This window comes from Geospiza fortis, unplaced genomic scaffold (assembly GCF_000277835.1).
Source record: "Geospiza fortis unplaced genomic scaffold, GeoFor_1.0 scaffold112, whole genome shotgun sequence".
Classification (NCBI taxonomy): domain Eukaryota; kingdom Metazoa; phylum Chordata; class Aves; order Passeriformes; family Thraupidae; genus Geospiza; species Geospiza fortis.
This window is the reverse complement of record NW_005054298.1, coordinates 2,619,869-2,633,343: the sequence shown is the minus strand read 5'-3', so window position 1 is coordinate 2,633,343 and position 13,475 is coordinate 2,619,869. Positions and strand designations below refer to the sequence as shown.

Below are 13,475 nucleotides of genomic sequence, written 5' to 3'. Positions count from 1 at the left end.
AGTGATCTAGATCAAGGAAAATATTAGATTCTGGAATGAATCGACACCTAAACTGGCAACAACTCTTGGAAGGTGAGATGATAATTTGGGGAAAGGCTGACAGGAGGGGAAAAACCAAGTGACATCAGCTTTACTTCCAAATTCCCTTTTCTTATCTGCATATTAAAAAATCCCGCATAAGATGCTCCACATAAATCTTTTTCTTCATCCTTACATGATCCTCATTGTTAAATATATGAGTACATTTTAACAAATATATTCTCATCCCTCACTGCAGTTAGAGCAGTCCTGAGCAGAATTCCTAGAGATGAGGGCTTGAGGCATGGAGAGACCAAATGACTCATCAGTGATCAGACAAGTCTGTGACAGCAAAGAAAATTGAAACTCCTTCTCAAACTCCAGCCAGTGAGCCAAAAAAATGCCACATACAGCAACGAGCAGGTTTTTCTGTTTTCTTAGTCGGTGTGTGTATGTGTCATTCTATTTATTCTGAGTTTTGGCATTGAATCCAAAGAAACACAATCATGCTCATGTGCTTGCAATAAAATTAATGCCATAGAAATTAAATTAAAACATATAAAAATGCAATTAGAAAGCTGCAGTAAAATTAATGCAGAGTAGAATGCAAAGAGTTGAGCCCAGCTGTTGAGCCTGGGGACCAGGTCTGTGCTCAGAGGTTCTGCAGTTTGCAGATCTGGGTGAAAACAAGGTAGATTTGAGGGGGTGAGAGAACTGTTTCTGTGAGTTTGGTTTTCTGGGATTGACTTTGACTGAGTGCAGCAGCATTAGGAGATGCTCCTGCTGAGGACCTGAGCCCTGGGTACTTTTTCTATCTGTATTGCATTACATGGAGCCAGGGAAACTGGAGGAATGTTCCTCAGAATATGGAAATAACCTTTCAGTTGCACTGGAGATTCATATATGGATGTAAGGCATGTTTAGAATTTTTTGGGGGGTTGAGGAGCTGATTGTACCATTTGTTGGTTTGGGGTTTTATTTATTTGGTTTGGTGTGAGTTTTTTTTTAATCCTGGAATTTGAAATATGAAAGCTTGGGCTTTGGATGTGGTACCACCGCCACGTTCTCCTAGGCAGAAGGATGATGGTCCAGCATGGTCAGAGGTGGATTGTTTCTAGCTCCAGGCTGGCTCCAGCCTCCAGGCTTTCTATGCCCTTTTGTAGTTTAATTTCTAAGGCCTCATGGTTGTTTTTGTCACACATTTCCTGCTAAGAGAGGGATATTTAAGTCACAATTAACCTCTTTCCTCTAAACTTGTGTGACAGTGTCTGCTGCTTGCCCATCTTAGGTTTTCAGGGTGTTTTGAGACATGGATGTGCTCCTCAACCAGCCAGCTGTGCCATGGACATACAGGACTGCAAGAAACTGAACTTATTGATTATTTTTGGCCCTTTCATTCTTTTCCCTGCACAAGGCTGCCTTTGCAGATGTAGCATAAGATCTGCCTGGCTCTGTGTAATGAACTTTGGGAGCAGTGACAAGTCTCATTAACTCCTCAGAGCTGATTCTTTCTCATGGCTGGAACAGTAGCATGAAAAAAATCAAACAAATCTTTGCCAACACCTGGGTGCTTTTGCAAAATTAAAGCAATGTGTGAATGAAGAGCTTAGCTGCCACCCAGCACTTACATCAGCTCCTTTGTGGACACAGCCTGGCCCCAAACTGCCTGTTTATGATTTGGCTTAATCCATCCTTTCATAAACATAACATGCTTTGCTGGTATATGATCCTAATATAATCTAAATAATGACTATGAAATCTCCAGCTCGCTTTTTGACCTGATAAGGGAGAGGAAACAAACTGCTCCATGCTCAGGGAAGCTGGAAGATGTAAAATCAAGTATTACAAATTTCACACTGTATTCCTGTAGCTTTTCAGCTTGCCTTCCTCTGGATGTGAAATGATTATCTCACACAATATAATGACAGGATACTTCAACACATTGCTCTGGACTGTAAAAGCTGGGCCACATTAATGGCATTTCCCTATTTTCTGTATCACTACTCAAGAATTTCTGTCTCTTTTTCTTGCTGAGAAGGGAAATGAGACCCATGTTGCTCCAGGCTGTAAATTATAAATGAGTAGCATGATCATCTGTAATGCCAAAGCAAAGGTCAGAGGAATTTTTTTTTGTATTTTTTCTGTGTTCTTTAACTGAATCTTCTTTGATGTTTACACTGCACATACATCATGATCATTATATCCTGCACTCCTGCATCATTAATACAACTACAAATGAGATGACTCAAGTTATGAACAACCAGTGCTTCAGTCTAATGCAGACAGATATGAAGGAGGAAAATGAGCTAAATAAAAATACTTATTGGAGGGATTTTTCCCTGGTGTAAATGTCCTTAAAGAGAATATGACTAAATAAGAGGATACTGTTCCTTTCTGTAGTCATTTTCCAGCCCAGCATACCTTTGTTCATTGATTTGTGAAACAAGAGAACATTTTGGAGTAAAAAAAAAAAAAAAAAAAAAAAGGCATTTGAAAATCTTTCAGCAATATTTAATTACATTCTTACTTGTTTCATGAAGCCCAGCTAATAACAATTAGCTTTAAATATTACGTGGCACATGTAAAAATTCTGTACCAATACTGGAAGTGGCAGAATTCCCCAGGAAGGTCTCAGTGTTATCAAGCTGTGAGGACCTAGACAAGGTTGGAAGGCTCCTTCAGCAACCTGGTCTAGTGGAAGGTGTCCCTGCCCATGGCAGGAGTTGGAAAGAGATGCTTTTCAAGGTGCCTTCCAACCCAAGGCATTCTCTGATGGCAATGGTTTTATTTGAGGCATAGAATGGAACAATCCATTTAAAAGGTTAATTTCTAACAGAAGTGGGCTTTTAAGAACATGTTCACCTTGCAGGAAAAGACAAAGCTAGTTTGGCACTAATTTACTCTTATTTTAGGCATGATTTCTCCATGGATTTCAAATATGCTTTTGCTCCAGGATGGAGAGACGTTTCCTGCGGAGAGGTTCCAGGAGCAGCTCTGCTGACCAGCCTTGGGAGGCTGCTGGGGCTATCTGGGACTGGCAGCAGGGTGTTGCAACCAAAACCTACCCATCACTGAGATAACAGTTTTGATTAGTGATGTGTTAAAACAAGGGCTCAGTTTGGATAAATTTGCATTTTTTAATTTGTAGTGGAACATTTGCAAAATTAGACCTTTATCTCCTTAGATGCTGATTTTAACACACTTCCCACAATGGGTTTTATCTGCCATGGGAAGCATGTAACTTGACAGTCCCATTGCTAACATATTTAAGGTGTTTTTAATCACAAGCACATCATATATGGCTTTTCAGAGCCTTCCACTTTACGTATTTTGCCAAAAGTTATGGGTTGGAATTCAGAATCTATTTAGATCTTGGTGCCTTTGTTTTTGAGGCAGGAACAGTTGAAATGGCGACTGCAGTTCAAAATGCTCACTTTGCATGCAGAGTAACAACTCTTTAATAAGAAATTTTATTGCAGTAAGTTAATGTGCAGTTTTATTGCCTATTATTTTTAGTGAGCATTTATAAAGCGTTATGTTTGGGGTTTAACACCTTAGCTCTCTCCCATCACAACAGGTTGAAATTTGGCATAGCGGTGGCAACCTTCATTTCAAAATTTTCACAGAAAATTGTAAACAGCAAATCGCTATAATTTGTGAAGATTTTGTTAATTTCCACGCTTTGAAGCCTGTCAACTTAAATGTCAAATAACATGACATCCATATGGACCATTAGATCAATGAGAGTGTAGGACCAGAGCTGCCTCAAAGTGCACATCCTGCAGTGACACCTCTGAAGTTCTAGAACAGCCAAAAGAGAAAAAATAAAAAAGAGGAAAAGCAAATTGTCAGATTATGGTAGGAAAGGGCAAGACAGCTAAAACTGTCTTTTTTTAAAAAAATCCTTCATTCTGTCATTTTGGAAAAGTTTTGAAATTTCACTTTCCAAGTTGCCTCCGTGGTGCTGCAGCTGAGATCTGGGTTGAAGCCAACTTCAGAATTAGTGAGTTTTGAGCATTTGAAGTGCAACCAGGGAGCTTTTCATCAGCCATGATCTGGATAGTGGTCTGATTGAGCTGTATTTTGTCTTTGTGTTCTGGGTGTGGTCCAAGTGGAACTTAATATTGTTTTCTCCTTCTCACAGACCATTTGTCCAGAGGTTTTATTTTCCATGGATTTCTGCTTCAAGGCTTTGAAAATCATAGATTGTGTGTAGACATTGATATCAGCAGATTTTCGCAGGAACATGCAATATTCAGGGTTTTCAGTACAATGTTATCCATGTATTATGGAGTTCCTATAAAATAACTGAAATATCTTTTATGATTCAAAGCATCAGTAACACAGTCACTTGGGCAGAGGCTCTGTTGTACTTTATTTGGGGTGTATTCATTTTGGCACCGTAATATCTCATTTAAAATGGATGTATATTGCACTATTAATTTTCATGGGTCTCAGAATAATAAAAACATCATGCAGCAATGAAGAAAAAAACCATCCTTTTCTGCAGAGCCTCTGTTTAGATGCAGCTCACAGAAGTAAACATAAAACCTGTGTTGTTATACAGAAATACGAACTACTTTATTTTACACTCTGCAGTATTCATATAACAAGTTTCTAACTCAAATGTGCTCTTAATTCTGCAGAGCTCAGCTCTTTTAGGCAAAGTGCAAAATGCTCCTTTAGGGAGGGGCCATGACTTTCTTTTCCCTGTGTGCTTCCAGGAAGGCTGGTCTACTGTGACCTTTACATATAGACTTATTTATCATTACAAGTTTTGCCAGGCTTCACTCCTAAAATTTTGCTATCTGACACAGGGAAAACTGAGCAAAGCCTTGGCAGAAATGGTGTCCAGTATGTCCAGTTCTGGAGAGCTGAGAAGTTCAGGAAGCAGTCTGTGATGGAGACTTCTTGATATTGTAAAAGCATTGATACAGGGGAATCTCAAGTGAGACTGGCATTATTAATCACTGATATCTCTGTGTGCTGAGATAAGAAATGGAGAACCCAAGGGAGGTGGGGAAAAAGTCCCTAATTTTGCAATATTGGTTTTATCTGCAGTGCCCTGGCAGAAGGTGATCCAGTGCATCCAGCTGCTTTAGAAAACTGCTTGTAGCAATGCCCTCAAAGATATTTTCCATTAAATATGAATTAATAATGTAATGTCATTTTAATGTCCAAGCTCAGATATATTATTTTTTAAATAATTGTATGGAATTTTTTTTTTCAGGAGATGATCTTAAATAAAGGAATATAGCATTAAATTGGTTTGGGTTTTATTTTAAAAAATGTTTTTTGAAGAATAAGTTTAGTTCAGGAAAATAAAAGTGTATGCAGAATTCACACTGATCTCACAGTAAGGATGAGGCAATGCCCACACAATCCTCTTTCCAAGGTCTTGTTTGCTTGTTGCTCACCAAAAAGTCCTTTTCTTGGTGAAACTAATTCAGATTTTATAACTCCTTTTAGCTCTCAATATTCATTAAAGTAAGTTTAAGAGCAGGGGAGAATGTTTTGAATTTAATGCCTTGGAACCAGTGGAAATATTTCTGTACTATTTTTTGTTTTGTGAAGTGAATTCAGAGAAAATGTATATTGTTAAAATCAATAGTTAATTGAAAGATGTGATGTGTTTTATTATTTGCAGTAAAAGAGAAATTCTCAAACGGTAATGTTAAGTTTTTAGTGCTAACTCTTTATAGAATTTATTTCATTTTTATGTCATTGTTTGAAATAAAATGTATTATTAGAAATTTATATATTGCTCAATCTTATATAATTCTTAATACTCAAAGCTAAATTGAAAGATATTAAGATTTCTATTAATTTATTTTCTTTAAAAAATCTTAGGCTAATTGGCTGGTGGGGCCATGACTTCAAAACAAGATTCCTCATGGAAAACAGTATGTATTTATACACTCTCAATTTTACCTTAATTGATTTATTTATATATAACCAGCTTCAGTTCTGTAGCAGTTTGAGGAGAAAGGACAGAACTTTGCATTTCCTCATTCTCAATATGTGAGGCAGTGGAGTTAACAAAATAAATGTTGGAATAAATTTGTGTGTGGGCATGAGGGTTTGACTGTCTGCTCCTGGGCATTTTGCTGAAATACCTTCAAAAAGCAGATATAGAATATGGATGAAACTTTCAAAGTATCTCAGTGAATTAAATTCATAAGTCTCTGAGGAGTAAGGATCTGCTATCAGCCACTGGGGTAATATTTTTCTTCAGGATTAGTTCTACTGGAATTAATGAGAAATGATACAAATTCAGGTAGGGCAACCTCACAAAAGTCATGAAATCCCACTAATGTTTCAGCATCTCCACATTTCCTGCACTAGGGAGGGATGGGTTGTAAGACAAACCTGCTCTGAAATAGTGTTTATTGTCCCAACACAAAATGAGAACTCTGACAGCTAGACTGCTCAGCTCCAGTTTAAGCTATGGCAGAGAGAATATCCTGAGGGATCAGGATGAGAAAGGAGCCTTTTGGTTTGATTGGTTGTTTTGTTTTTAATATACTTTTAATTTTCTGTGGCAGCGGCTGTTGATGTGGCTTTGGCTGGAGAGCACCTCTCTAATAGCCTCAGTCTGCTCTTTGTTTTCAGACCAAATGCAAGAGAGTGGCGCTATGGAAAGCCAGCAGGAGACACAAATTGCCTTGAAACACTGCTAGAAGAAGAAAAAACCGTTGTTTATTCATTTCCAGGAGCAGTTTACAGGGGAGAAGTTGGGCATTATAAAATTAGCCAGTCTGCTGTGCGTGAAAAGCGTTTCCTCCGCCGCGCCCTCCCGCCCCGGTGCTGGAGCGTGAAATAGCCACGGTGACACAGAACTTATAGTGAGGCTTTTGTGGATTTATTAAATAGATTTGGTGAGATTTCACAGCCCAAAGTCTAGGCAGATCCTCTCCTTGGCCTGAAGCTACACTTAGCTGCATATGCAGCCTCCCGTGTGTCTCATCAGCTCAATAAAGTGAAGGAACGTGATTCCTTGCTCCGCGTGAGCGTGCCTCTGCTGACTTGGAATTCCTCTGCCTCGTGCCAGCCTTAAAAGAGATTCAAGTGTAAAGGTGGTTTTAGCACACACCATTTAAACAAATTAATTGCAGTCCTCTGGTTCCCATGAAGCTGCTAATGAGGTCTTCTGCTGGATAAAATTGGGCTTCTCTCGAAGTTGAAAGTATTAGCTGGGAATAGATTACTATTTCCTTTTAATGACCGATTCCTACGGGCCACATTAGGGAAATATTTTACTGTGTGAGGACAGACTTCAAGATAAGGTCCAATCCATTAAAATGAAGAAATCAAAAACACTAATATAAGTTATTCATTTTCCAGAATTACAACTAAGTGAAGGAATTAATGGATTCCGGTTATCAAATCCTCCAATTTTACTGGTCTGTGCTCTGCATGCCAGTTTAGAGGTAAGTAATTGCTTTACTTTGAGCCTGAATTTAAGGGTATAAAAATGTTTAATGAATGCTACGTGTGTTATTGCTGTCTCCCTTAAAGAAACCTGTGAAATATTTGAACATGCAAGGGGAGAAGTAATGAAAAGCCATCAAAATAAACCCCCAGCCCTGAGAAATCAAGGTCTTTAATGAATATGCTCATCTCCCCATGTCTCTCACAAAGTCTGCTGGAGAACCCTGTTGGGCCAACACTATTTGAGGTTTGCACCTCCAAACCTGAACTCTGGCAATGTGTTTGTCCCTGCTTGTAGGAGCTCAGTACAAACAGCACCTTTATCCCATAGAAATATTCAGGACTCAAAATCACAGAATAATTAAAGTTGGGAGAGATCTCTGAGATCACCAAGTGCAACAGTGCCTTGTCTAAGTACTACTCATGGGAAGGATTATGCTCAGCATCTTCCTGCAAAGGAATCATGCAAGTCTGAAAAGTTGCATTCAGAGCTGCTGCTTCATATATTCCACCAGTAAACCAGACTTATATTTTTCATGAAAGAAAATTAGGTGTCCTGGCTGTCCTGGATCCGCTGATCCAGTGGTTTAAGGAACCTGTTCTGCCTTTGGTTACAAGCAGAAGAGACAGAAACTATCAGCAAATGTTTCCTAAAAGGGCAATCCATGAGTGTGGCATAGCTCCAAGCTGTCTTTTCTTTCATTGAATCATTAGTTTTCTGGTGGTCAAAGGAGCAGAGCCCCATCTCTGACCTATCTCTGTGTGAATGACTGACGCTGTGGCTGTGGGAAGGGTAATCCTGCCATACAGAGCTAATTCCTCCTCTGAAGGTGTGATCCATGTGCTGAAAGCCTCTGATCTGCTTTGGAGAGCACAGCCCACCCCTGTTTGAGGGCACGGAGCTGTTCCCCAAACACTTGTGTTTCATATCAAGATGTTTCAGCGTTCCTCTTAAGGATGATTCACCCCTGAAATCAGGACTCAGTCTCTGTGGCTTAAAAAGGTGGTGTTACTGAGATTTACCTGCTGTGTGCAATATATTCTACTATAAAATCATCCTTAAGCTGGTTTTCAAGGCAGCCTTGGGTAGCAAGGTTTTGCCACCAGCACAAATGGCAGAAATTTATTTCCAGTTAGCATTTCGTTAATTCTAGTGGAATGGCTGAGCTGATGCTGGAACAAAGAGGAGGGTCCACATCCCTCTTCTGTATTTACTGAAAAAAGAGAAACTTAAGCAAACAAAGTCAGAAAATTGCCAGTTATGATCTCTCCATCTTACATGCAACACTGAAGGACTGCAAAGGGCACAGCCATGCTTCTTGTTCCGCTTGACAATTTATTTTTTTTTAGTCCTTAAACATCCACTGTATTGTTTTAAACTTTATGTGACCTTGGAGATAAGCTGAAAGCTGTTCTGCCATGACCCAGATTGTGAGTGCTCGGGTTTGTGTGGGCTGGTATCATTTAGCCCACTGCAGGGAGCCTGGAACAATGAGGGCTGAGCAGTTTCCACTGCCTCCCCTTCCCCTGCCCACATTACCTTTTGGCACAGCCAGGATTTCCCAGTGCTAATTGCTCTCATACAGTGGGAAACAAAGTAGTTTTCATGTCTGGCAAGAGATGGCTAGTGAAATTGCATGCCACCTTCACTGGGACACATTAAGCAGAAGGCAGTGTTTCCAACGGAAACAATGAAAACTGCAAGTGTTAATGGATGTTATTCCTCAATAATGCTTAAAGTGACTGTTATGGCACTAGCTGCTGCCTTTTATGGAAAAAAGGGGAGCGCTCTACAGACACATTTTAAAGACCTTTTTCAAAAAATTTCACCCAGGAGACCAAGTATTCCTTGCACAAAGCCTGTGGAAGCAGATTTTTGCATGCAGCCTAAGGAGATCCATCCCTCATACTCCTGCAAATCCTGGAGGAACAGGAGGCAGGTCTGTTTTCCCTCTAGTAATGCACTGAACAGTCCTGTGTCTGCTCTGCCTGCCTGGGTGGACAGGGAAGCACAGCACCTCTAGATTTTTGTTGACCTGCGCAGCTGCTGGCTGCTGGTGGCTCTGGTCCCTGTCGCATTTATTCCCTTGCAAAGTCTGTCTCACAGCATCCACATTCCATTTCACAAGCACAAAATGCAGGGTTCTTGGTTTTGTGCAGCATCTAGTGGCTGTGATAGCATCAGGGAGTGAGATTAGGGATGTTCTACAAAACAATGACTTCCAGATGCTGCTGGAAACCAGAATTTGGTGTATTTTGAGTAGGATTCCTCAGGTACTTCTCTTTATGCTTTTCCAGGTTATGATATAAGTAATCTTAAAATTGTTACTTCTCTAGTGTGGAACAGTGATTTCTTGAGAGTGAGGATCATGGATTTTCATCCAGGGCACTGCCTTGCCTCTGATTTGCAGCTGCAGTCAGCGGAGAGAGCTGTCCACAAGCATTGATGTGCCAGGATGTGATGTGAAGTGGCTGTTGGGCACTTGCATGTCTGTATCCTTGTCATTTTCCCCCTGCAGCTAATTCCATGGGGAGAAGGAAAGGGAGGTTTGAGGAAGGCAGGGGTAAATTGTTTCTGGGGTTGCATTTCCATCACTCCCTGTAACGGAGCCTTTCCAGAGCAAAAGCAGAATCTGTCTCACCTTCTGCTCCCAAACTCCTCTACGACATTGGTCTTGTTTCTGTGGCCAAACAGCACTACCATTTTCAAGCAGTCATTTTTTTTAATATCTCATGATACTTTGAGGGCCTGAAACTCACTGGTTCTTGTAGCTGTGCAGGAGCATAAAGCTACTGAAAAATAATTCAGTGGATGTGCAGTCATTTTTTTTAATATCTCATGATATTTTGAGGGCCTGAAACTCACAGCTACAAGAAGCTGTGCAGGAGCACAAAGCTATTGAAAAATAATTCAGTGAATGTGTTTTTTTTTTTTCTTCATGTGGACTAGAGAGAGCAAGCCTGCACAGGACTTAAAGTTAAAAGTCAATTTTTGTATACATGTATATAAAGTCAATGTTAATACACATTTTGTGCTTTCACAGACAAGAATTTCTACACCAGTCACGATGTTTCAGTCTTGGCCCTTGGATTTGGTTAGTAGAATCATTTAGTTTGGAAAAGACCTCCAAGATCATTGTGTCCAACCATTAAACCAGCACTGCCAGGATCACCATCAAACCATGTCCTCAAGTGCCACACCTACGTGGTTTGGAGCACTCCCAGGGACAGTGATTCCTGCCATGGACAGCCTGTTCCAGTGCTTGACCACACTTTTAGTTAAGAAATTCTTCCTAAGATCCAAACTAAGCCTCTCCTGGTGCCACTTGAGGCTGTTCCCTCTTTTCCTATCAGTTGTTTCCTGGAAGAGGAGAACAAACCCCACCTGGCTACACCCTCCTTCTGAGGAGTTGTAGGGAGTGAGAAGGTGTCTAGTAAAGGTACATGCAAGGGAAAACTTTCATGTGATTTTGAGTTTCATTCTGCACCTATAGGCAGTTTTTGGATTCTCCTTAGACATGCAGAGGAATGCTCTCTGAGCAAACTGGCTTTGTGTTCAAGTTATTTCTGCAGACACAGATGTGCATGAAACTTTTAAACAGTAGGCACAAATATCTGTCATTATCTAAAGCATAACATTATCCTGTGTTTTCTAAAGCCCAATCCTGCCATGTTTATGTGAAATGTCTCTCTGGTGCTACTACTTGATTCCAGTGATAATGTATATGGAAATCTATCTTTATTTCCTTTTCATTTTCTACAGCAACACGTTCTCATTCTAATGATTTCAAATCATCACAGGTTTTTAGTCAAACCACAATGAAAGCATTGAGGAGGAAATCTGTTCTACTCACTGGTTACCTGGAATATCTGATAAAGCATTACTACAGTGAGGACAAAACAAATCCAGGGAAGCCCTTTGTAAGAATAATCACACCATCTCAGATTGAGGAGAGAGGATGCCAGCTCACTCTGTCGTTTTCCCTTCCAATCAAATCTGTGTTTAAAGAGCTGGAGAAGAGAGGAGTGGCTGTAAGTAAATCAGACTTCATCTTCTTAACAAGTAACAAACTATTAATTTGCTTTTATTCAAATGTAGTGTCATGTAAGGCAAAAAACCCACTAGGATTGATGACGATTTCTTACAATTCAATTTTTACTTGTGCAAGCAGTCAAATACATAGAGTTATTCTATAAATTATCTCTTGTATTATTTGTTGCTGTATTGCCCTTTCACTATTGCCCTATTTCCAGTAGTCCTGGAGTCACTGCTGGGGTTAGAGCTGTATCATGGGTGCATTAGGATGGGAGGCACAGCTACAGATTTACATGACAAGGAGCTCTGAACCTACATCAGTCCCCTTTTTGATCCACAAGTGGGCAAAAGCTTTGGGAGACATCGAGATGGAGCAATGGAAAAGCTGCCATTTCCCCAGAGATGTGTTTTAGCACTCAGAAAAAGCAGCCACTTCCTTCTAATAGCACAGTTACCATCGAGCACTGCTCCAAGAGAATAAAAGGGAAATTTAGGGCCGTAGATTGGGTGATTTAGATGTGCTGGGAGGTGAGGCTGATAGCATAATGCCATATAAATGAGATATCAGTTTTATTTCTGCTGGTCACTTGTCTCCCCAAAGGGCACCTCTCTTAGGTTACATATGCTGCTGCTGCTTTGGTGCTGCCAGGGAATTCCAGGAACTCCTGCTTTTAACAGGGCATGGGGCCTCACACAGTTGGCTTGTCTTTGCAATGCAGTGATATTTTTCGAATATAAGAGATTATTATCTTCAGGAAAATGTTCAAAATCACAGGGAGGGGAAGAAAAATACTGCAATGCCTCACCATTACCTGTATCTTTAGAGCAAGACACTCACCTATTGGAATGGGGGGGGTTTGTGCTTTTTTTTTTGTCACCTCTGTGCCTCTTCCACTCTGGGCTGCTATAGGCATTAAAGTGAATTTTGGGGCTACATAGGTGGTTTGAAGCCCTCAATGGCACTACTAAAGTCCTGCCCATCATTTTTTTAGGCAAAACAACTCTTCTTACTGAATTTTTCACAATCATGCTCCTCACTGTAGCTCCTTGAGCATCCCAAAGGTTTTACTTGTGCTTCCTTGTCAGTCCAGTCGTTCCTCCTTGAAGACAAGTTGTGGCATTTAAAAATACAGCCTGACAGATAGACAAGAGGCGACCTGAATTTACTGAATGTTCCCTCTCTGTTTTGCAGTGCGACATGCGGGAACCAAACGCTCTTCGCGTTGCCCCAGTTCCTCTCTACAATTCCTTCCTTGATGTGCACAGATTTATTGAAATCCTGGGATCTGCAATTACATCTTCAAAACAAACAGCAAATAATACTGTGCTATCTGCTTCTTATTGATGGCTCAGCTGTACCTTTTAATCTATTTCTGACTAAGATGCATTTATCCTGCTGAGTGATTCTTTGCTTCGAGTAGACCGAGCTATATCCCATGCAATTTGCAAAAAATGACTGTGCTTGAATAGTTATTTACAACAGACATAGTTTTATTAAAGCTCATATTTCCACTCTGCTTTGACTTTGACTTCATGAATTAGTATGCTTTGTATATTTTAATGGGGCTCTTCTTAAACATTTTATGTAGTTTTATTACATTAGCCTTGAGAAGCATGGAAAAATTGCTATCAACTAGAACAGGGATGAAAAAAATCCCTTCTTTATTATAAAAATTATGCATAATAAAATGTGGAAAATAGACAAATCACCAACTATTAAAAGATACAGTCCAATTTACATTTTTAATTTAGTAATTCTATTTAAAGTACAGGGTATACTTGAAAAGTGGAACTTGAACAATTGTTTCAAAACTCCTGACTGCTGCACACCGAGTTTTTCAAAGGGCCCAATATTTTGAAATTTTGCTTCAATGAATGATTTAATTGAAGAACGAATTTACATTGCAGATACCTTCTTTGGTGTGATACAGTTGGCCAAAACAAACCATTTTATCTTTCTAGGTAATCCTGTTGGAGAGGAGGAGCTGGA

General features: G+C 39.9%; 1 protein-coding gene across 2 annotated transcripts in view; it reads left to right on the top strand.

Annotated features, from left to right (window-relative positions):
- Positions 1-12,862, top strand: part of KYNU (kynureninase) — a 181,123-nt gene extending 168,261 nt beyond the window's left edge. The window contains exons 11-14 of one of the 2 annotated variants that reach the window (XM_005415729.2): positions 5,869-5,921; positions 7,363-7,448; positions 11,251-11,481; positions 12,678-12,862. In XM_005415729.2, the coding sequence (XP_005415786.1) occupies positions 5,869-5,921; positions 7,363-7,448; positions 11,251-11,481; positions 12,678-12,830 (523 nt within the window). In that variant the 3' untranslated portion in view covers positions 12,831-12,862. The remainder of the gene's footprint in view (positions 1-5,868; positions 5,922-7,362; positions 7,449-11,250; positions 11,482-12,677) is intronic. The other variant, XM_031057744.1, reaches the window with a different exon arrangement.
- The last annotated feature ends 613 nt before the right edge of the window (positions 12,863-13,475 follow it).